Source organism: Palaemon carinicauda, chromosome 35 (assembly GCF_036898095.1).
Source record: "Palaemon carinicauda isolate YSFRI2023 chromosome 35, ASM3689809v2, whole genome shotgun sequence".
Classification (NCBI taxonomy): Eukaryota; Metazoa; Arthropoda; class Malacostraca; order Decapoda; family Palaemonidae; genus Palaemon; species Palaemon carinicauda.
The window spans coordinates 56,370,106-56,394,751 of record NC_090759.1 but is presented as its reverse complement, the minus strand read 5'-3'; the positions used below and the strand labels follow the sequence as shown (position 1 = coordinate 56,394,751).

The 24,646-nt window shown below is 52.3% G+C and overlaps 1 protein-coding gene and 1 non-coding gene across 4 annotated transcripts in view; both read left to right on the top strand.

Moving 5' to 3' along the window:
* l(3)neo43 (cytochrome c oxidase assembly protein COX16 homolog l(3)neo43) overlaps positions 1-24,646 on the top strand; it is a 98,925-nt gene that overhangs the window by 50,269 nt on the left and 24,010 nt on the right. For 2 of the 3 annotated variants that reach the window (XM_068359047.1, XM_068359048.1), the window contains exon 2: positions 10,136-10,265. In XM_068359047.1, coding sequence (XP_068215148.1) covers positions 10,162-10,265 — 104 coding nt within the window. In that variant the 5' untranslated portion in view covers positions 10,136-10,161. The remainder of the gene's footprint in view (positions 1-10,135; positions 10,266-24,646) is intronic. The other variant, XM_068359050.1, reaches the window with a different exon arrangement.
* LOC137627931 (5S ribosomal RNA) lies at positions 14,908-15,026 on the top strand. The gene has a single exon (XR_011041247.1). It is a non-coding gene; the product is annotated as a 5S ribosomal RNA (ribosomal RNA).

Sequence of the window (24,646 nt, the reverse complement as noted above, 5' to 3'; positions counted from 1 at the left end):
GTGCGGGGACTCCTTTTCTCGAGTGCTACTCACTTGGAGTCGGAGTCCCCGGGTAAAGCTAAAGTCAGTAAGGCTGGGGACTTTCCACCCTTCCTAAGGGGTAAGTCACCCAATGCAAATAGCGTGGTTTGTATTTCGGTTACGGAACAAATGACATTCGGAGATAATTTGTATTTTTCCTAACCATACAAACCTTAGCTATTTACACATATTTGCACGCCAGCCCTGTCCCCCAAGTCAAGTCCTACCTCTAAGTGAAGTGAAGCAAATCACCGGTGTGTGGGGGGGAGGGGTAGCAAGCTACCCCCTCCCCTACCCCCGCTAACTAGCGGGGGGTAGTTAACCCTCGTTAAAATCTATTGGCTCGTCAATTTCAGCTACGCTGAAAGTAAACCCAATGTAAATAGCTAAGGTTTGTATGGTTAGGAAAAATACAAATTATCTCCGAATTTGTCATATTCATCATACTTTGCAGAGAACGATTTTGTTTGAAAGCCATAGAAGGTGCCACAGCTCTAACTTCATGAGTGTTAACTTTCAGGAGCTTAATATCTGCCTCACCACAGTATGTGTGAGCTTCTTTAATTGAAAGTCTATGAAATATGATAAGGTGTTTTTAGACATAAGTAAAGTAGGCTTTTTGACTGTACACCAAAGAGCTTCTGAACTGCCTCTTAAACATTTAGTCCTGTCTAAATAGAACCTTAGTGCTCTAACAGGACAAAGAACCTTCTCCAGCTCCTCACCCACCAAATCAGAGGGGTTAGCAATTTCGAAAGATTTTGGTCATGGGTGAGAAGGACATTTGTTTTTGGCTAGAAAGTCAAGCTGCAGGGAGCATATAGCTTTGCCGTTTCTAAAGCCTTCCTGACCCTTTTAACTGTTCCTAGGCTTATTAGAAATAAAGTCTTTAAAGTCAGATCTTTAAAAGAAGCAGAGTTCAAAGGTTCGAATCTGTTACTCATAAGAAATTTTAAAACCACACCTAAATCCAGGATGGTGAATCCTGTTGGCGTTTCTTAGAGGTTTCAAGAATCTAAGGAGATCCTGAAGGTCTTTGTTATTTAAGAGGTCTAAATGTCTATGCCTGAAGACCGTTGGAAGCATGCTCCTATACCCTTTGATGGTTGAGGAGAAATTGAACCTTCTTCTAAGTTCTAAAGAGAAATCGACAATTTGAGCTATAGAGGTATTGGATGAAGAAACTGAGTTAGTTTAACACCATACTCTAAAAACTTTCCACTTGGATTGGTACACCCTGAAAGTAGAACCTTTTCTTGCTCTAGCAATGGGCTTGGCTGCTTCCTTCGAAAATCCTCTAGATCTTGCGAGTTTTTCGATAGTCTGAAGGCAGTCAGACGTAGAGCTTGGAGGTTTAGATGGTTTCTTGCCAAGGGGGTTGTCTGAGAAGATCTATTCTCAATGGCAAGCTTCTTGGAACATCCACCATCCATTCCAGTACCTCTGTGAACCAACTCCTTGACGGCCAGAAGGGGGCTATTAACGTCAATCTGGTTCCCTCGTGAGACACAAACTTTTGTAGTACTTTGTACAGCACTTTGAATGGAGGGAAAGCGTACTCATCTAGGTGTGACTAGTCCATCAGGAACGCATCTATGTGTGACGCTTCGAGTTCCGGAACTGGGGCGCAATAATTCTCTAGTCTTCTGGTTTTTGAAGTTGCGAATAGATCTATGAGAGGGCGGCCCCAAATCCGCCAAAGTTTCTAGCATACAACTAGATGCAGTGTCCCCTCTGTGGGGAGAATTTGACTCCTCCTTCTGAGGCTGTCTGCCCTCACATTCGTCTCCCTTTGAATGAATCTTGTCAATAGGGATATCTTTCTTTGATGTGCCCAAACGAGAAGAGTTTTTGCTATCTCGTAAAGAGGCCTTGAATGCATTCCCCCTTGATTCACTATGTAGGCCAAAGCTGTGGTATTGTCTGCGTTGATTTGTATTACGTTGTTCATCATTAGCTTCTCGAACTCCTTGAGAGCCAACAGGACTGCTAACAGCTCCTTTTGATTGATGTGGAGACTTTGCTGTTGTCTTGTCCGCAGACCCGAAATCTCTGTTGTTCCAACACGGAGTACTTACCTCGAACTACTGTACTTTCTTAGGAGTATCTGGGATCTCCTCCCAATCAACCAGAGTTTTGTGTAGTCTACCCTATACCCATTTTCTATAAGGGGTAATCTCAGGCGGAGTGATAGGCGCCCTGAGGCTAACCCTGGGTCAGAGAGGATGCTTGCTCAGGTCTCGACCTCCAGTAAGTTCTCTGGTCGCGTCGCGATATCATCTCGCCGCTCTCTTTAATCCCAGTGTGACTCTTTGTGTCCCCGACCCCTTTGTGTCTCACACGGTTCCCACGTGGTTCCTTTGTGCTTTTCCCTTTTCTTTCCCTGTGCGTTCTTGTGTCTCGCAGTGCTTCCTACTGCGTTATGGAGTATCCCCGCCGTTGTCCTGGGCCTATGGCCGGTAAATCGTGTGGAGTGTTTCTATCGAAACCGGAAGTAGACCCGCACTCCTTGTGTTCGTCATGTAGGGGCAGTGTGTGTTTCCCTTCGAAGAAGTCGTCTAGGAAGTCGAGCATCGCTTCTCCCCTTGCTTCGCCGGGCGTGTCGTCGGGCCGAGCTTCCCTGCCACCCTCCCCTACCCAGAGTAGGGGACGAGGTAAGTCCGTTGCGGGGAAGAGGCCTGTGGCCCTTCCCCAGGAGTCTGAGCTGCAAGATAGTGGGGTTGTGGCATCTTTCCAGGCAAGTGTGGGGCCTGAGGGAGGGTCGGGAGTGTGTGTGGGGGACGGAGTCCTGGTGCAAGCAGGGCACATCTCCTCTGATGACCCTATGTGGGGGAAAAATGTCCCTAATTCTTCTCCAGCCTCCTGGGTTTGTTTTTCAGGAACTTCTGCAGCCGAAGGTACCGCGGAGAAGTAACACTCGCCGACAGAGAACCCCCTCGCGTGGGTACCCCCGAAGACACCCTTCAGGTCCCCTCTGAGAATGGAAGAGGGCTTCGGTTCCTGGTCCCCCACTGAAGAGCGTCCGCGCTCCCCTCCAGCGCCATCTGCTACGTTTCCGGACATCTTCCTACAGGCCCCGCCGCCGGTCGAGCGTCGCGGGATCCCTCCTACGTCTTCGCGTGAATTGGCCCCACCTAAACGGGCCTACAAGTCGTCGGGTTCGTCAGTCGAGGCTTTTTCCTGCTCCTCGGAGGACGAAGCCCCGAGAAAACACAGATGGCATCGAGAGAAGTCCCGCAGGAGGCACTCCTGTTCGCGCTCCCGTTCCAGGTCTCGCCACGGGAGAAGACGTTCCGGATCCCCCGGGAGGAAATGGAGGAGAAGTGGCTCCCCAGCCGAGGAGTGGGTGGTTATACCTCGCAGCAGACTGTTGGAGTTAGCAGTGGTCCCAGGCTCTTGAGGTTGGCGCCCTAGAGCCCGTTCGCCGGAGAGGTACTCTTCCAGTTGCAGATTCGACAGACGGAGGGAGTCGTCGTTCCAGGTCCCAGCAGACAGGCATAAGTCCGCCAAGGTTCCGGCTCCATCCGCCCAGCGGAGAGAGTCGCCCCTTCGGTCTGGCAGCCGCGTCTAGACCTCCAGGACATCCCTGAGCCGTGAGGATCGTGAAGGACGGCTCCCCTCGTCGAATAGACCCGCAGACACGTGGTCCTCCGTGAGGAAGGATAGACCGAGGACGGAGGCCTCCGTCTCGACGGCTATGCCCGTTCTTCAACCAGAACCCCAGGAGATGGAGAGGACCAAGGCCTTGGCTTCTCCCCGTACGGAAGCCTCCGACGGAGGTGCCCCGTCGCATGCAGCAGTTCGTCCTGCGGAGGGACTGGAGGACCAGGGGGAGGGCTCAGCAGCGGAAGTATCAACCTATTGCAGAGTAATAAGCCTCATCCGGAGACACCACTGGCTAGACAAGCCCGAGCCCTCCTCTGAGGAGTTCTGGTGGTCCAGTCTCAACAGACTGGTGGATGCCCCCGTCCAGCTGAGACCCTCCCTGGCCCTGCCGCTAGCCAGGGATGTGAAGCTAGGTAGAGCCCACGTGGACAAGATTGTGGCCAACCACGTCGAGGCTCCCAAGAACCAGAGTTCATCCAAACTACTACAGGGCCTGAAGTCCCAGAGCAAGTTCTACCTTGCGGAGGGCCACCATGCAGGCACATGTACTCTGGAGCCTGCACTCGCCGTTTTGGGACAAGGAGCTGCGGAAGAGAGAGCCTCGTCAGCACCAATCTGTTTCTCCCCTGCGGAAGCCACCATGATGGAGGAGATTGCGAAGGACCTAGTGAACGTCTCCTCTTGGCTGGATTGGTGGGCTTCTACCCTGGTGGGTGTCCAGGCATCGTACGACCTCACGGTCCCTGAAAATCAGGCCTTACTCAAGGAGCTGATTAGCTCGGGAGGTAAAGCCCTGAAGTTTCTCTCATACCAGTCACTAGTACAGGCCGCCAACTGGGTCCTACGGAGGAGGGAAACGGTTCTTAACAAGATAACCTGACGGCTCCCCGACAGAGAGGCGAGGTCCCTGAGAAGCCTAACCCTGTGGGATGAGGAGTCGATTGAAAGGGTCAGAAAACTCAAGGACCAGGCCGATCCCAGACCTCCCCCAGTGAGGAGGCCCGCGCACAGAAGGTCAACCTCCGGTGTTCCTCCGCCATCTCGGCCTACTCCTAGCCAGACCAGGAGACACCCCCTACTACGGCCTGGTCACAGTCTTCTCAGTCCTCCCGTAGGGGAGCAGCCTCAGCTCAATCCTCCTATAGGCCTTTGTACGCAACGTCCAGAATAGGGCGTTCAGGCCACAACTCTAGGAGAAGATAGGGAGGGAGGCCCCTTACTCTGCCGAAGCCTCAGGTGGGGGGCTGCCTCAAACACTCTTGGCAAGCATGGAAAGACCACGGAGCAGACCCGTGGACAGTGGCAGTCCTGAAGGAAGGGTACAGGTTACCCTTCCTAGCGGAACCCCCACCTCTGATACCGGATCAGCAGGCAGGGTGGCTAGCCCCCAAGGACCCCTTGAAAAAGACAGCCCTACAGGAAGAAGTCTCAGTGATGTTGGCAAAAGGAGCGATGGAACCAGTCAAGGACCCTGGTCCGGGGTTCTATAGCAGGCTGTTCCTGGTGGAGAAGGCGACAGGGGACTGGAGACCGGTTATAGACCTCTCAGCCCTCAACAAATTCGTGTGCAAGACCGACTTCAAGATGGACACTCCGAAGTCGGTCTTAGCGTCCTTGAGGGAAAGGGACTTCATGATGTCAGTAGACCTCAAGGACGCCTACTTCCAAATTCCAATTCATCCATCCAGCAGGAAGTACCTACGGGTGAAATGGGGTACCCAGGCGTTGCAGTTCAGGACCCTCTGCCTCGGGCTGTCCACAGCCCCTCAGGTCTTCACGAGGATCTTCACAACGGTCTCAGCCTGGGCACACGAACAGGACGTTCGCCTGATTCAGTACCTAGACGACTGGTTGTTACTTTCAGCCTCAGAGGAAGTACTGAGGGAACAAGGCGCGAAACTTCTGCGGTTCTGCAACGTCCTGGGTATCATCATCAACCTGAAGAAGTCCCAGTTGATACCCTCCACCAGGATGACCTACCTCGGAATGGTTCTGGACTCCCAGTTGGCGAGAGCCTTCCCTTCCACGGAGAGATTAGACAACCTGGACCGAGTCCTCCCCCCCTTCCTGTCGGACCAGCCCAGGAGAGCGAAGGACTGGCAGAGACTGATAGGATACCTTGTGTCATTAGAGAAACTGGTCCCCCAGGGCAGGCTGAAGCTCAGAGAGGTCTAGTGGAATCTGAAGGAGAACTGGAACCAGAGGGACTCTCCCCACAAGGTGATCCCGGTGTTCCCGGAGACGAAGGAAGTTCTAGAGTGGTGATGCGGCAGGTCGAACACCCTCAAGGGAGTCCCCCTCGCAGCCGACCCTCCGGAGATGCTCCTGTTCATGGACGCATCAAAGGCGGGGTGGGGTGCCCATCTGCTCGGACGTTCAGCAAGAGGGACCTGGACGAGCGAGGAGAAAGCCCAGCACATAAACATGTTAGAGATGCGGGCAGTACGAAGGGCGTGCCTGGAGTTCGTCCATCTACTCCTGGGGAATACCGTGGCGTTGATGTGCGACAACGCCGCGGTAGTGGCCTATATAAAGAAACAAGGAGGACTAAGATCGAAGGAGTTGTGCGTCCTCACGTTGGAACTGCTGGAATGGGCTGAAGTAGAACAGATCAGGATCTCAGCAAGGATCATTCCGGGAAAAAGGAATGTCCTGGCCGACGGCCTCAGCAGGATGGGACAAGTAGTGAGTTCCGAATGGTCCCTGCACCCAGAAGTAGCCAGAACCATCATTCGGAAATGGGGGTCGCCGGTGATGGATCTCTTCGCAACGAGGTTGAACGCTCAGCTCCCCGTTTTTTGTTCTCCTGTCCCAGACCCAAGAGCGGCGTTCGAGAACGCCTTCCAACATCCCTGGGACAACCTCAACGTTTACGCCTTCCCCCCCCTTCGGGATGCTCAGATAGGTCCTCAACAGAGTAAGAAGGGCGGACAACCTGTGGATGACTTTGGTAGCGTCCTGGTGGCCGGAGAGAGAATGGTTCGTGGATCTAAAAGAACTGGCACGACTTCCACCTTGGCCCCTTCCAGACAGGCCAGATCTTCGGCAACCACATTTCCAAAGGCTTCACGAGAACCCTCGGTCCCTCCGTCTTCACACGCGGAGGTTATCGAGCGTCTACTGAGGAAAGAAGGCTATTTGTCGGGGACGGCAGCGAGGATGTCAGGCTACCTGAGACGATCATCTGCAGCAGTCTACCAAGCAAAGTGGGCCACCTTTACTAAGTGGTGCACCTCTAAGAACATCAGGCCCCTGAGAGCCTCCATCCCGGAGATAGCGGGCTTCCTGGTTTATCTCAGGGACGTGGCAAACATGTCCATCCCGGCCATCAAGGGAGTACGGGCTGCTCTGGGTCAAGTCTTCCTCCTGAAGGGCATTGACCTAGGATCCTCCAGACATCTATCGATGCTCATTAAGAGCTTCGAACAATCGTGTCCCCCGCAAGCCGTTTGGGTGCCACAGTGGGACGTGGGCAGGGTCCTGAAGATGTTGTCAGAGCCTCCCTTCAAACCCCTAAAGGTCATCGTGGACAATGATCTCACCCTCAAGACGGTTTTCCTTTTGGGATTAGCTTCGGCGAAACGAGTAGGGGAGATACATAGACTGTCCTACGAGGTCTCTCACTCGAAGGGCTGGCGGGAGCTCACCTTCAGGTTCGTGCCGTTCTTCGTTGCGAAGACCCAGAATCCTGTCGTGTGGGATCCCAGGTTTGAGGGGTTCTCAGTACCAGCAATTCCTCATTCGGACAACTCGAAGGACTTGCGTCTGTGCCCTGTCAGGGTCGTAAGAAAATACTTAGAGAGGACAACCAGACTTCGGCCCGAGATCAAAAGTCTGTGTCCACAGGCCTGGTGAAGAAGCCAGTCTCGAAGAACACTATCTCTTTCTGGTTGAGGCAGGTGATCATCAGGGCCTACAGTAAGGCAGGTATCCCCCTGCCGGGAAAGCCCAGACCCCTCGACATTAGGGGTCTGAGCACCACGTTAGCGTTCGAGAAGAATATGGCAGTGGCCCAAATCCTGAGAGCAGGCACCTGGGCTAACCAGTTTACCTTCACTGCTTATTACTTGAAGGACTATTCAAGAAAATCCCTGGACGGTTTCTCGATAGGTACCGTCGTTTCTGCGCTCCAAACGGTTTAAAGGTCTGGCCCCAGTGATAACCACGGGTAGAAAGTACAAGAGACACAGGTCAGCTTGCGGATCCAACGGCCCCCAAAGGGCGTATTCGTCGCAAGGCTCGCCTTCCTCTTCGTCAGAGAGGCCTTCCTTCACCTGCGGTGAGGAGGCGCCTCTTTGATTCTACATCTTCGTTGCAGTCCCCTGTTCCTGCTTTGGTCCTTCGGTGGAAGGTCGTCCTTTCAAAGGATACGCCGACCTTCCACCCGTCAGACCTGCCGACCTGCCGTCGCCTTTCCTGGATGCTGATGCGCGCTACGCGCCAACAAAACCTGACCTCCACGCTCATCAGGCTTTGTCATCTAACCCCAATACAGGGCATCAAGGGCGTATGCGCCAACACGCGCATACTTCCCATATGCGCTATGCACCTGAGCATACGCGCCCACATTCTCCTGCGCGCCAGGCTTTGCCTGAGCAATCAGATACTCGCCCACGCCCAGCTGCGCGCCAACCCTCCTCTGCGTGCCATGAACCTCCTGCCCGCCAGCGCTCTCCTACACGCCAACAATCGCCCGCGTGCCAGTGTCCTCGCCTAGCAGTCATCTCTCCAGTGTGCCCACGATCTTCTGATCTGGGCGCTGTTGGGAAGTCTTAAGTTGACTTCCCCCACGCGCCAGGGCTCTCCAACGCGCCAGCTTTCTCCAGCGCTTGCCATCGCGCCGATGCGCATTCACCTGCACGTATCCATGAGGATATGCGCGCGCGCCCTCGCCCATCCTCTCCTGCAGTTGCGCGCCATCGCCCACGAGCAGCATAGGCTTCAATTGCGCGCCCGCATGCCATGGGTATCTCTCCTGCGCGCGCGCGCCCTTCGACTTCTTCAGGGACACGCGAGCTCTCGCCCGCGCACTCAACGTCCTGATCCTGCGCACCCACGCGCTCGCGAATATTCTCTCGCGCGCGCCAACAGTCTCCCGTGCACTCTCCTCTGTGCCTACAGTCTCCCGCGCGCTCCTGTGCGCCATCAGTGCTTCCGCAGTCTCCCGCGTTCGCCCGCACGTGCACCAGCAGTCTCCCGCGCGCGATTCCTGGTATTCTCCATCGCGCGATCACCATTACGTGCCCCCGCGCGTGAGACTGCTGAACAACGCACGGCAAGGTTACCATCACGTCATTCTCCTCCCCCCAAAAGCATAACAGCGCGTATTGTGGCGGAAGGGAAACATCCAGAGGGGTCCAGGATCCCTAAACCTTTCGAGGCGAACCCACCTATGAGAACTTCTCCCAGGGATCCTTCTATCCCTGTCCCTTCAAAAGGGGTGTCTGACAGCACGTCTGTCAGCCAACAGCCTTGGTTTGGTGCACTAATCAGAGCAGTGACACAGGCGTTCAAGTCTGTTTTCTCTGAATTAGGTCACAGATCCTTGGCTGTCTCTACCCCTTTGAAGAGAAAAAGAGGAGTTCCGGACGTGGTAACTTCTCCATGGGCTAAGTTGATTCCACGCAAGCTTTCGAGGCAGGTCCCTTCTTTCCCCCAGACTATCTCTCCTTCCCTGTTACGTCCCCATACCCTGATGAGGTGGTATTGGGAGAGTCCTAGTCTACAAGTTTCCATCTAAAGAACTTCAGAACAACTTCCTAGGACGAGTCACACTTCTTCATACCTTCACACACAGCTTGTGTAGGCCGTAGTCCTTGCGTAGCAAGGTTCTAGCGAGGTGCAGGGGCTCCTTATTTCTTGGGTGCTTACACACTCAAATAACGAGCCCCCGGGCAAAGCCAAAAAGCCAGAACTGGCTGGGACATCCACCCTTCCTAATGGGTGAGTCACCCCTATTAAATAGCGTGGTTTGTATTCCAGTTACGGAACAAATGACAAATTCGTAGATAATTTGTATTTTTCCTAACTACAAACCTTAGCTATTTAAGCAAACTTACCCGCCATCCCTATCCCCCTTGAAGTCCTACCTCCAAGCACAGTGAGTTCAGCTATGCCGAAAGTAATATCCCTATTAAATAGCTAAGGTTTGTATAGTTAGGAAAAATACAAATTATCTACGAATTTGTCATTTTAGGACAAATTGTCATTTCTTTTTCCATGTGCATGTAAATCTGCATTTAAAATTACCAGTTCATGGGTTCAACAACTATGTAGTACCATGTTGCTCTGTAACTCTAATACAAACCTGTAGTTATAAGTAGTTACAGGTTTGTATCGTTTTGAAAAATACAAATTACTTCCAAATTTGTCATTTCTATTTGGACACAGTTTTTTAGTAGATATATAATAGTGTTAATATATTTTCAATGCTTTGCACTACAGTATTTCAAAGTAAATGATTTTGCATAGAAATTTATTATTCATAAGTTTATTATTTTATCGGCAGGGTAGTTTGTGAGTAGCCACTTGGCTATGGCTGGAGGTTTTCTGCAGAATCGATCAGTAAAGGTTGGCATCCCATTTCTCTTGCTGATTGTGGGTGGATCCTTTGGCCTCAAAGAATTTGCTCAGTTAAGGTATGGAAGCTAAATATAGTTATACAGTGTAATGTTTGTGTTTTTGTAAGAGTAAGCACTGCTCTACTTGCTTTTAGAAGTCATCCTCAAGGATATAGGATGCTTGTCAATAATCTTTCCTTCAAGACCAAAAAATTTCACAGTAAAAGAATGCGAACTGGAGCGAGACAGAAATCGGGAAAGAATTTAGGGGCTCTAGCTGGCAGTTGTCCTTCTGTATCTTCCAGTATATCTCCCGTATTCAGTTTAATTTTGGGGCTACTGAAAAACCAGTTGTTCCGTAACCGAAATACAAACCATGCTATTTACATTGGGTAATATTTTCGGCGTAGCTGTAATGACGAGCCATTAGATTTTAACGAGGGTTTCCTACCCCGCGCCAGTTAGCAGGGGTAGGGGGAGGGGCAGCTTGCTACCCCTCCCCCCCTCACACACCGGTGAAATGTCTCGCTTCACTTTTGGCTCAGACAATGAACAGACGTCTCTGTCTTCGTCCTCGCTTGGCAGCCATTATTTGTTTTGTCTTTTCTTAATCACTTACTTTTCTTTTACTCAATATATATGTAAACATTTTTTCGTGTTTATGTATATATTTGAGTATAGAAATCAGTAAGTTTCCTTTTCAGAGTTTGTGCTTGTATTTGTAGTGTACGATATCTCCGTGGAGCCCTTGGCAGTTAGGCCACCACGGTGTAATTTCATGGGTCGTGTTCGAGTGTGACTACGGTCTTTCTCTCTCTCTCTTTGAGGTCGTTCACCCTTACTATGTTCCCTTTACTACGTCTGAGTAGCTTCCTTCCCGTGTGGGTGGGGTTGCTACGCCGTACGTTTTGTCTCAATTAGTTTATGATTCTAATTGTATTTGTTGATTTTTCAGCTTTTGTAGAACGATTCCTTTCTTGGTTTTCGTTCTTTATTTAGTGTTCATTCATTTTTAAAGTACATAATTACATAGTTACATAATTATAATTTGTTATAATTCTGTGTTGGTTACAGCTCTCCTTCCGTGAGTGTAAGTGGTTGTGAGGGCACGTGCCTGTTGTGTAATTCTTGTGTTCTTTTCCCTCGGGATTCCTCTTTGGAGCCTTCCCGGGGGAATGAATGTTAACTAATGATTTTTGTTTTTATTTTTCACAGTTACCGATCTAGTTCGTTTCTTGTTGAAGCCTGGGGATTCGGCTGTTGCTGCCTCCCCTATAGATCTTCGTCAGGGGCGTGTCTCCTTCTCCTGGAAGTACTCCCATGATGATTGACAGCTCTCCAGTTCATTTTAGAACACTCAGGAGGCTCGCCTCCTTGGGTGGGTAACTTTCCTTCCGAGGGAAGTTTTCCTGTCCAGGCTTAAGGTTTTCCCTTTGGCGGGTTCTCCTCTTGCCTTTTTTCATTGCGACTATGATCTTGGTGCTGAGCGGTCGCATCTGCAGTTACGCTCAAGGGGCTGGGCAACTGCAGGAGCCCCTCTTCGGAGAATTGCTCTTTTTAGGTCACTGGCTGTCCTGTCTCTTCTACGAAGTGTTTCTCTTTCGTTCGCGAGGGAGTACACTCATAGAGACTCCTCTTCGGAGGACTCTTCTGCTGTTGTTGCTGTTGACCGCCTTCGCCGTAAGGCTCTCCGTCCGCTACGTCGTAAGGGCCTCCCGTCTCCCTATAAGGGTGGTAAGAGGCTCCTTTTTGAATCTTCTCCGTATGCAGCCTGCAGCTCCTACCTCCTTAGATCTCTCCGGGGATCGATCTCCAACGCCTTCCTGACCTTCCGCCCCTGGTGCAGCTGGACAGCAGTCTGACCTCGTCATCCGACGGGCAACGGTCCCTTCGAGGGTTGCCTCCCACGGGGGGTCTTCCCTTGCGTGTCAGGGTTCCCCTGCACGCACTTCTGCAGTGTTAGCGCACAGGCGCTCTCCTCAGTGTTAGCGCATAGGCGCTCTCCTCAGTGTTAGCGCATAGGCGCTCTCCTCAGTGTTAGCGCATAGGCGCTCTCCTGATCACTAGCGCTCTCCTGTTTGCCAGCGCTCTCCTGTTCGCCAGCGCTCTCCTGTTCGTCAGCGCTCTCCTGATGATCATCGCCCACTGCTGCTGTTCCTGTTGTGCGCCCTGCGCGCCATCGGTCTCCTGAGCGCTCTAGATCTCCTGCCCGTCAGAGCGCACCTGCGCTTCCAGTTCCTGTTTCGCGCCCTGTGTGCCCACGTTTGCCCGTTCGACCTAGAACTTCAGTTCAGGTCTTGGACAAGGACTCTTCTTCTCCTCGCCCTCGCGATCCGGCTCGTCAGCTTGCTCCAGCGCATCAACGCTCGCGGTCGCCTACGCGTGCTTCTAAGCTACTGTTCGCTCAGGATTCCACGCGTCGCCCTTCTGCTCGCCAGCGATCACCAGCTCGCCAGCGACCACAGACGCGTCAACGTTCGCCTGCTTGTCAGCGATCTCCTGGGCGTCAACGATCTTTCACGCGTTACAGGTCCCCTGGACACCATCAGTAGCGATCTAGCGCTCGCCTGCTGTGAACGATCTCCGGTAGCTGAGTCTTGCCGTAGATCTTCCTCCTGCTCGCCAGCGCTCACCTTTACTTCTGTCCTTCTGTGCGCCAGCTTTCTTCAATCGCCAGCGCACATCTGCGCGCCCTTTCCTACCACGCACCAATGGGCGCCAACGGTTTTTCCTGACCGTCCAGGATCGCCTGTTTGACAGCTCGCATCAGCGCTCACCTTCCTGATGCACCTGCGCGCCTTCTGTTTAGCCCACGTGCCCGCGCACATGTGCTCCAATGTTCGCCTGCCCGCGAACCAACGGTGTTCCGTCGCGCAAACCGACGGGGTTCTGTCGCGCGAACCGACGGGGTTCTGTTGCGAGAACCGACGGTGTTCCATCGCGCGAACCTACGGTGTTCCATCGTGCGAACGCCGGCTCGATTCCTGCAGTAGCCATTGCTTGCCTACGGGTCATCGCTCGCCAGCTCTCGCCCTTCCTACCACGCTCGCCCTCCTTCTGCGCTTCCTCGCGCACTTTCGTCTGCGCTTCCACAATCGGCCACGCGCGAACCATTGATTTACCATTGCGCGAGCGCCAGGTCGATTGCGACCGCGATTCCCGTCGGGGTTTCGCAACACGGCCAGCCTGGCGAGTCTTCCGGAGCGTATTTCCAGAACACGGTCTTCACCCCGTAAACGCAGAGCATGGCACATGCAAGAGCAGGAAGAATCTTCAGGGAGGTCTGAGCAACATTCTTCTTTCCAGAACCTGGGTTAGCCCTTCCTCGTCATTCCCTGGAAGGGTCTTGCCAGGGAGCTTTCCGTTCGAGATTTCTCCGTCGGGCAAGGGGTGACTGGTTTAGCCCTTCCTCTTCTCCATCTCGTGGAAGGGGCTTACTAGGTCCTTTCCCTCCTCGGTTGCGACACGAGGTTTTGTACAAGGAAGCTCCAGGAAGATCATGGGTACTTTCCTCCTCTCGGGCTCAAGCACCTTGGCGTTTCGTCGCCAAGTTTCGAACTTGCGGGCAAACTCGATGTTGGAGCATCTAGACGCAGTGACCGAGGGCTTCCTCTCGGGTGTCTCATCCGTGGATGTTGACAAGCTCAGACACTCTTCCATCCTTGGGAAGAGCTTGTTTGAGCCCAAGGACAGAGACATGGACAGCTGTTGTGCGGAGGAAGTCGACTTCCGTTTTCACTCCTCCAAGGCGTTTTCTTCCAGACCCTGCAGGCCTCCAACGCCTCTTCTTTCAGCCTCGTCGGCCTAAGTTATCGGACCGGCTACGGCAGCTAAGACAAGGTGTACAATAGCAGTACCCTCCTGTCAGGGACAGGTAGCACGGGAGGCTCTCCCGGGGGGGGGGGGGGGGGCATAATCCTAGAGGGAGCGGCAGAGTTCACAAACTCTAGGATTGGCAACCCCCCCTTGCAGGTCTCACGCTGGGAGGATGCCTAAGGTTACTCATCCGGATAACAGCTTCCCGATGCCGATTCCTGCACGATCTCCGTGATCAGCCAAGGATATCGCGCCTCGCTCTTACCATCTCTCCGTCTCTGTCAGCAAATCCAGTGTCACTGAACCTCTATGCCATGGGGTCGGCAAGAGTTTTGCCCGTTTGGGCAGAATGATCCATGCCTTAGGAGAAGGTCCTCCATAGGGTCGTCGACGGCTTCTTCAGTCGATCCTTTCTCGTAGGAAAGCATCTGAGACGGGAGTTCCGTCGTCGACCTCTCAGCTCTGATCAACTTTGTCAAACAAACTTCGTCCAGCGTGAAACAGCAGAATCGATCAGACTGGTAACGAGGCTGCAGGACTCCTTAGGCCCTGGATCGGAAGGACGGGTACTTCCAGTTTCCTTTCCATCCATCTTCCAGGAAGCTCTTGGAATTCAGCCTAGACTACAGGTGTTCCTGCTTAAGATGCAGTGTGGCAATCCCGCCGCGGCATCGCAGGTTTTTCCCCAGAGAACTCTCCCTGCTTTCCTCATGGCCTCTCAGGAGCAGGCTTCCGCCTCCTTCGCCTTTTGGAGGTCTGGTCAACTCCGGTAGGCTCGGGTTCGACCTTCTTCAACGCCGGGACAAGCTTCTGGGTCTTTACCAAGAGTGAGGGATCATGGTAATTTGCCAGGAGCCTTCTCTACTTCTGCCCCAACATCTGGAGTATCTAGCCATGATATTGAGTCAACGGCCATACCACGTTAAAAACACCGCTTCTCGCCCGATCATCGAAGTTAAGCAACGTTGGGTCTGGTCAGTACTTGGATGGGTGACCGCCTGGGAACGCCAGATGCTGTTGCCTCCTTCTCCGAGCCTTCCCTTCAGTTGACTGAGGCAAGGCTGAGGAGAGTCGCAGTACCTGTTCTCAGTCAAGCAGAGCTTTCAGCTCTACCTTGGAACGTTTCCTGGGTCTCTTTTCCTCATTGACCCGTCTAAAGTCCCGAACGGTCGCCTCAGGATAAGTTCCCTGTGAGGCGGCCCAAGTTCCGGTGGTATCAAAGCAACGATTAACCGGACTTTCTGGCCCCTATGGGATCAGCGGAACGTTTTGATTTGCAATGGGGGTTGACCTATGGAACCTCTTGATGGGAGTGGATATTCTCGTCCTTTCCCCACATTTTGATGCTGTTCTCGGACTCGTCAAAGAAAAGGGGGGGGGGGGGGGGGGGGGGGCGCCCGGGGCATGTTCCGGTTCAGGCCTATGGTCAGGACCTGAAGGATACCTCCCCATCATTCAGGCAGGCTTAGGGGCCGTAGTCTGGCCCCTCTACAGATCCTACAGTTCCTGACGAGTCGCTCCGTGCGCGACGACTTCATGGTACTGGCGTATTCCAACCAGCAAGGGACGCATTTTCATACTTTCGCATCTTGCAGTAGAGATACTGAGATGATCCGAGGTCCTCTCAATACCACTGTCGGTCGCTCATTCCGGGCAGAGGAATGTTCTCTCCGACTATCTGAGCAGAGCCTCGCAGATAGAGAGTACCTAGGGGTCTTTGGCCTTTAGTAACCAGCAAGTCCTGGCCTGGGGGACCTGATCGCGACAGCCTGGAACTTCAAGCTTCCGCTGTTCTTCCCCCCAGTCTCAGACCCCAAGACTCTTTGGCAAAATGCTTTCCGGTGACGGTGGGACAACATCGACGCCTGCGTCTTCCCGCTATTGTTGTCTGTTGAGAATGGGTCTCAACAAGACCAGGTTGTCTGTCAACCTTTCGATGGCCCTGAGAGCTCCACTGTGACTATACGCAGAACGGTTTTCGGACCCTCTGCTTCCCCTGACGGAACTCCCGGGAGAGCTTCTCCCACGGCACAGGCTACTCAAACAACCACACTACAACATCTTTCACGAGCTGTTGCATCGCGTCGGCTTCACGCCTGGAGACACTATGCCGCCTCCTCAAGAAGAGACAACCCGCTACAGTCGCGGAGCGGAGGTCGCGTCACCTGCGATAGTCATCCGCAGGGGTCTACCAGGCGAAGTGGAGAGTCTTCTGTGGTTGGTGTCGTGGGACAGATACCTCTTCCCTTGAGGCCTCTTCTCCGGCAATAACGGAGTTATTGCTTTTCGGCGGGAGGAAACTCTTTTTCGCTCTCGGCAGTGAAGCCTGTCACTCAGCCTTTCCCTGGCCTTCAGGCTGAAAGGAATAGACTTTTTCCTTCCCTCTGGACCTTTCTTCGCTCATGCGAAGCTGCGAACGTCCTGCCCCCAGTCGGAGTGAGACCTCCTCCATGGAGCATGGTTCGGACTCGTTAGTCCCTTAAGAGATCTTCTCAAGAACCATTACGTCAGGCCTCTGATCGTATTCCGTCTTGGGGGACGGTGCTCCTGCTCACTCTGGCCTCGGCCAGTGTGTAAGCAATCTTCATGGTCTCGTACGATTCCGCCCTTTCAAGAGAATAGGGGAAGGCAACATTCAGGTTCGCTCCTGAGTTGTTTTCTAGACTCAGAATCTTGGAGTCCCGGGCCTTCGGTCCGACTACTTCAAGATTTCGAGTCTCCATTCTGTATCAGATGACCCTAACCTCCTCCTCCTTGCCAGTAAAGGAATCGAGGGGTTATCTTTGAGAACAGCTGCAGTTTGTCCTCACGTGCAGCCAGGTTGGGAGCACAGGGAGGACACAGGGGAGAGTCACCAGTATACCTCTTCAGCTCGGACTCAAGGACATTAATCTCGACCTGAATCCAGACCCTCCCCCGTCACGTCGCCCTACAGCACGATGTCGGATACATCGCAACATCCCTCGCCTTCGAGTAGAACTACTCTGTGACGCAGGTGCTACAAGCTGGAGTCTGAAAGCGTCTAATGACCTTCGCAGCCCGCTTCCTGCAGGATGTGACCCACTGGAGTATCGATACGTTTCCATTGCTCTGTGGTGGCTACACAACAGCTGGTCTAACCTCAGGCTCCTTTTTGGACAGGTAGCAGAAGGTTGAGGGCATTGTTATCAGGTTTTAGTCTGCATGAACGAAAGAAGTATGTCTGGCCCTTACTTCTTTGTTCATCATCCCCTCTACTGGGGAAGCAGCATCCTGGTCTCTGCATAGCTGACCTCAAACCTCTGCAGGTAAACCATGCTTCCTTGTGTTCCGAGTATTGAGTAAATACTGTCGCGTCCCCCATACCCTGACGAGGTGGTATTGGGAACGTCCTAACCCAGAGTTCCTTCTGGAACTCCAGGTCAATTGCCTAGGACGGGTCACACTTTCTTCCTTCACACACAAGCTTATGTAGGCCACACGTTTCCTTGCGGAGCAAGGAACTTGTGAGGTGCAGGGACTCCTTTTCTCGAGTGCGACTCACTCGGATTCTGAGTCCCTGGGTAAAGCCAAAGCCAGTATGGCTGGGGACTTTCCACCCTTCCTAAGGGGTAAGTCACCCAATGTAAATAGCGTGGTTTGTATTTCGGTTACGGAACAAATGACAAATTCCGAGATAATTTGTATTTTTCCTAACCATACAAACCTTAGCTATTTACACATATTTGCCCGCCAGACCTGTCCCCCAAGTCAAGTCCTACCTCTAAGTGAAGTGAGACATTTCACCGGTGTGTGAGGGGGGGAGGGGTAGCAAGCTACCCCTCCTTGCTAACTGGCGCGGGGTAGGAAACCCTCGTTAAAATCTAATGGCTTGTCATTTCAGCTACGCCGAAAGTAACACCCAATGTAAATAGCTAAGGTTTGTATGGTTAGGAAAAATAAAAATTATCTCCGAATTTGTCATATTCTAACATGAAGGATGATTGATATTAACTGTAAAGGCAGGTGTTGAAGAAAACAGCCAGAGATCATTCTTCAGAGAAACATATGAAGAAATAGTTTTTCCAACACTGAATACAAACCGCTCTGCTATTTATAGGGATTATCTTTTGGCGAAGCTGGAAAAATAGCCATAAAACTATTAGGCGAGGTATAACTACCGGGCCGCTAGTTAGGGGGGTTGTGGATAGTGAAGGTATCCTGCTATCCCTCTCACTCACACACCAGTGTTGCCTTCTCACTTTTCTTTTTGGCTCGTTGGAGAGCAGATGTCTCTGTCCTCCCCAACAGACATTGCCATTTGAACTAATTCTTTCCTTTGCTATTTTTTCTGGTGTGCTTGTGTATTTTTCCTGCCATCCATCATGTGGATTTGGTCAAGATCTGGAGGACGCACCTGTGGGACCTTCATATCCTCCGTCGACAGCTACCCCTGTTCATTGTATCCAACCTGCCGAGGACAACGTTTTGACCAGGATAACAGCTGCGATGAATGTCGGGAATGGTTTGCCTCCCAGTGGGAGAGATTTGGGAGACAGCGCAAGAAAAAATCAAAGAGAGATCCTTACCTTCGGGGTCTTCCATCGGGATCGACCCCCATTCATTGTGTCCGGCCTACCGAGGACGACGTTGTGACAAGGATAACACCTGCGATGAATGCCGGAAGTGGTCTTCCCAGTAGGAGAGATTTGGAGACAACGCAAGAAGAAGTTAAAGAGAGATCCTTTGCCTTCGAGGTCTTCTTGCAGATGAAGAACCCTCTTACTTCTTCCTTGATCCCCCCGATCTCTTCCGAAGCTCGTGCTTGATCGGTCTCTGTATGAATCGGTAGAGTAAGAGAGTTGACCAGCTAACACTAGGCCAACCCTGGGGATCTAGGGAAGGTGCTGATTCCCCTAGAAAAGCAACTCCGCCTCTTCCGTCTGGGGAAATCCTTCTCATACTCTGACTTTTTACAGGTTTAGCTGTTGCTGGGGGTTGCAGGCCAACCTTTGAAGGACTTGTTGATGGAGCTCTTACAGCTGGGGGCCGAGAGAAAACTAACTCCAGTCTCCTCCGAAGTAAAAGTTTTTACGCCGGGAAGTGCTGTTGTTGATTCCGTTGCCGTTTGCAAAGTTCTGCTTTTGACTTCTCCTGCTCCTGGTGCTGACACTGAAGTCTGTGTTCTTTCCTCTTCGTAATATCTGTTGTCGCGTTTTCAAAAAACAAAGAAAGTGTCGTGAAAGATAAACAAATGTTATAAATACATAGGTATGTATGTATGTATGTCGTATGTACATCCGATGAGGGGGTTGAACAAAGGCCTAGACATGTTCCTGCTACATGTCGCCCCACCTCGTCATCTTTCAGTCCTTCGCAACGTGACTTCCCTGCCGAGGATCGCCATGGACGAGCTCAGCGCGCCCACTCTCCACCCGAGTTCCGATCTGCTGCTGACGACAGTGTCCACTTCGTCAAAGGATCACAGCTTTTTTCGACCTTCCAGACATTTGCCCTTCTGCTTGTGATTGCCGCTCGCCACCTCACAATCGTCACTAGTCAGCCCGGGATCGTCACTTGCCAGCGCGTAATCTTGTCTCTCCTGATCGCTGCTCGCCATCTTGTGATCGTCGCTCATCAGCGTGCTCTTGGCCTGCTCATGATCTTCACTCCCTAGCACCCTGCTTGCCGTTCGCCCACTTGCTGTTCGCCAGCTCGTGATTGTCACTCATCACCTCGTCATCATCATTCAGTGCGCAATCATTGGCTCACGTTTGATTGCTTGCCACGCCACCTGGACGAGCTTCACAGACCATCGGTGACCATTCCAGCTCTTGTGCATGTGCATCGCATGCTCTTCTAGACCCAGGGCTGCCCTTCCTGTGCCCGTGCGTCACTCTGTCTCGCCAGCGAGAATTGAGCACCCAGTTAACTTGCCCTCTGGCCTCAAGGAACCTCCAAGGAAGTACTGTATGGCCCTATTACTTCCTTTTCTCCATATCCTCCTTTCAGGATAGGTTAAGAGGACATGGCCTTGATGATTCTCCAGGATGAGAGACCTGCATGTCCCCACTTTCAGGTACTTAGACCACAATCATCTAGGAGGTGATCACAATCTGTTAACTTCCCCTTGGACATCCCGGACCTTTCTGCAGTGGGGAAAGCTCCATCATAGTTCGACACCTTGGTGAAGGCAGTGAAGCAGGTTGTCGCAGGAACATCACCTCCATCGAAGCAGGTGGCAGTAGCATCTATTCCAAGTATCCTGTTGGAGAAGTCGGTCTCCTCCTCCTCTACCTCTCCCCTTTCTAACCCTAGGCAGAGGCCTACCTCTTCCAAGGCCCCGAACCATCAGGTGTTTGTCTTGCCCATTATGAGGGTGTGTAGAGCTGCAGGAATTGCTGCTCACATCCAGCAGGACCTCTCACAGCTTCAAGTGACGCCAGTCCCTACAAACAAGCAGAAAAGGAGACTGAAGAAATAGACTCCCCCCCACCGGGTGATATTCTCCACCACCATACAAGTCGGGGCTCATGATCTTTGCGGGAGATATCTCGTGTCTCCAGGTTTTGTCCGTCTGCAATTGAGGTGGTCCTTCCAGAACTTCGTCCTGTCGCCAGACCACCGGGAGAACCTGCGGCACCACCTTCTGCAAGAGAAGGTCAGACCTCTTCGGGACGGCAAGAACTCTCCAGGCTATCACTACTGGAGGAATTTCTTCCGCCTCCAAGAGTTTAAGGACTCCAAGACGATGCCGAAGAACGCCAAGGCTAGAGCGGCTCTTCAGCAAGAAAGAGCACGTGGGACCTCTCCAGTAGCAGCAGGGACATCAGCAAGCGACCTCCACCCCATCTTTAAACTTTGACGACCTCGACCAACCCTGGGCTCCTATGGAGGAGAGCTTGGGGGTGGAAGATGACCAGGAATATGAGGATGACTACCTCCCCAGGGCCGCTAGTACGAAGTACAGTATTCAGAGTTGGAGTATGCCATCTAGTGGGCTCTAACCTGTATGATGGCTATTAACTGGTTAGCTGAGCTCTACGACCTCTTTCAAGAGGGCAAGGACACCGTCCTTGACCATGTTTACTTAACCCAATGACCTCCTAAGATCAGTGCAGCTTTGCCCTGGTCGAACGGCTTGACGACTGCCAGGATGAAGGCATTCTCCCAGATTGCCGGCTCTTCCAGTTCTCTCCGCCCGGGCTCATCCTCGAAACTCCTCCCACCACCGTTCATGCAACAGAGGAGATACTGTATTACGAGGTCTCGGATGAGCCCCTTCCCGCTTTGCCTCTAGACTGTTCTGTACAGGCACTCTCGAGAGGAGTCTTTAGTACATAGATACATATACCCAGGCACTTTCCCAATTTTGGGGGTTAGCCGACATCAAACAAATGAAACAAAAATGGGGACCTCTCCTCTGTACGTTCCTCCTTGTCTTTAGTATTGTTAGGAAAAATACAAATTGCTTCCAAATTTGTCATTTGTTCCTACATTAGATACAAACCCTCATTCTTTACTATAGGAGATATTCTAGCGCGAGCTGGAAAATACGGCAGAAAACCTTAACAAGGTTGGTAACGACCGGGCCGGTAGTTATCCACCTGTTAGGGGTGGGGGACTGCCGGTCGGTAGCTACTGAATACCTTCAATCGAATTCTAGCCGTTGCAGTGGTAACACCGCTGCTCCTGCTTTTGTTTGACTGGCAGACTAGCCTTTCTTTATTGTGTTTTTGATTAACTTTTTCTTTTTCTTTATTAGATGTGATGTCCTCTATTATGAGGAAGTGTCTCGGGGTTCCCCCGAAATCTTGTAGCACATTCATGTCACCACCGGAGGTGGATCCTCATTCCCTATGCCCTTTGTGCAGAGGTCATAGGGCATTCCGAAGGCTCCCTCTGCCAAGTATGTAGAGAATGGTCGCCTCTCAGTGGGAAAAGTTCGTGAAGAGAAAGAAGAAGAAATCCAAGATGGATTCATTACCTCCAGGTTCGCCGTCGAAAGGTAAGGAGTCTCGGGCCTCTTCTTCAGCCTCTCTATCTCTCCCTTCAGACTCTTCCTTGCCTCCATCCTCCGGGAGGAAGTCAAGGAAGAGCGGCACCATTGACTTAACCCCCATTCCCCCTGGTCAGGCGGATCACGTTACCCCTCCCAGTGGGACAATTTTTTCTGCCATTGGGAATGACTCTATTACCGCTTCCATTCCAGATCACGTACGAGCGGTATGGCCTGCCCTTGGATTTCCTGGTGCTCCTTCGGAGGAAGTGTGGAACCAGTTCCTCGCGGGCACAGTTTTACTTTGGGTCCCTTCTGTTTTGTAGCCTTCGGGAGTTCCGGACCTCGCCTACCTCCCGTCAACTCAGTCGGCGGCCGCAGAAGTTTCAGCAGATATAGTAACTTCAGCTCCCGCGGCGCCTACTTTGCTCCTCGCTTGCGCTTCTACGAAACCACAACGTCGCAAGCGCAAATATCGCAATACCTCCCCCTCGCCCTCCTCCTCCTCCTCCTCCTCCTCCTCCTCCTCCTCCTCCTCCTCCTCCTCCTCCTCCTCATCGTCCTCCTCGGAGGCTAGGAGGGAGAGAGAGAAGAGGAAAAGGAGAGCTTGCTCTCCTTCGCCCAGACGTTCTCGTCGGAGAGACGGGCGACATAGGAAGAGACGTCATCATTCTCGCTCTTCCTCGCCTTCTATCTCTTCACGAAATGTCTCGCCGAGAGACTATAAGCGCTCTCGTCACAAACATAAGAAGAGCGCATCCTCGCGTCATCGTTCTGCCTCGTGATCGACTTCTCTTGCGAGGGATCATCTAGGTGCTTCAAGAAAAAGAGCGCTACGATACGTTCTCGCTCTTTGTCACAAGAGAGTTCTCCTAAGAGTAATAAGCACTCCCGTTGGAGAAGCGCTTCCCACGATTTTTCATCTAATCGCGCTTGGAGCGCGGACAAGGGAAAAGCGCACTCTGAGCGCAATCCCTTTCCTTCACATTTTAGCTTGAGGAGCTCAGATCGCTCTAGGAAAGGGAGAAAGAGCACTTCTCCTCACCGTCGCTACGTATCAAGAGAGAGAGAACGCTCCCGTCCTTCAACCTCCCGATCGCGCAAGTCTCCGGGCATATCTGCGCGGGGTCATTCACCTCGCCCTCGTGTTTCAGACAGGACAGCTCCGCTTCCCGTGCTCCCTAACGAGTTACGGAATACAAGCCTCTCAAGAAACTCGGAAGAAGATGCAGGGGTTCAACCCTTCTTCTCCTCGGTTGAGAACAGAGGGAAAAGGCCAGACCGTCGATCAATGCAACCTCTTACTAAGACAGTACCGATAATTTGGTCACCTACGCCTAGACCATCGACTTCCAGGCAAGTTCAGGCGCGCGCAGCGCCATTAGCCAGCACTCAGCCTTCCCTTGGAACAACAGCAATGGAGTATCCTACTTCGCCGTTACCTCCAGACACTCGGACTTCTATCACCCTTCCTCGCGAGGAATTAGCGCGACTTGAAGATTCCTCGGAAGAGCAACCATCAAAGGACTTAGAGTCCTCCTATCTGAGGGCTCTAAGAACTACTGTATGTGTAATATCTCAGGCCTCGGTGATCTACATCTGTCGCCTCCACATACCGACACTCCAGCTTTAGACAGACTCTGTCGTCCTCCACCAAACCCTAAGATCAGGATTGAACTTCCCTGGTCTATTCACACTTCAGGCCATGTGAGGAAGGTCTCGCAGGCGGTCTCGGGGGAAACGGGTTCCTTGAAGTCTCAAGGATCTCATAAACTTCAGCAATTCCTGTTTTCGAGGCAAAAGCGCTTTTACAAGGTCAGAGATGCCAACCTTTCTCCTCTGACCCTGGATACCCTCACAGCAAGGCTCACACCTGGCTGCTCTTCAGAGAGAGACTCTTCTCTCCCAGTCTCCTTCACTGCCACAGAAGCCTTGGTAATGGAAGCAGCATCAATGTCCCTTCTGGAGGTATTATCCTGGTTTGACACGTGGTCAGGCACAGTCGGCTACCTAGCGAGTCACGAAGACCTATCAAACCAAAACTCCATGCAGTCCCTGCAGGAAGTCCTAGCTGCTGGGGCTAAGACAATGGACTTCCTAACTGCTGCAACTGTAACCATGTGGGGCAATTGGATCCTCAAAAGGAGAGAATTGGTAGTTTCCAGACTTCATAGGAGCATCGGTAAGGCCGAGAAGTCAGATTTGAGAAACTCGGACCTTCTGCAACCTCTCCTCTTTTCTAAACAGGCAGTTTCCTCTGCCTTAGATACTTGGAGGAAAGAGATGCAGGACACCGTGATGCAAAAGGCTGCTTCCCTTCGCACAATGCAACAGCAGCCAACTCCATAACCCAAAACCACAACTGCAACTCCACTCCCAGCCAAGAGCCTCAGCCGCCCCTCTTTTATAGCTAAACCTATGGGCAGAGGAAAGTCGGCTCCTCCTAAAGTTAAAGGCAGAGGGAGGAACCCTAGACAGAAATAGGGTCACGGCTCCCCCCTCACAGTGCGTTGGGGGGTGCCCGCTGGGGAGTTGGAGGAGGTGGAAGGCTATGGGGGCCATGCAATGGACCATCAAGGTGCTTCGTTGGGGGTACCGCATCCCCTTCATAGGCTCTCCTCCTCTAATTCCTCCCCTGATCTCGTCCTCCCAGGTCCCTCGGGATCCCGGAAAACAGCAAGCCCTA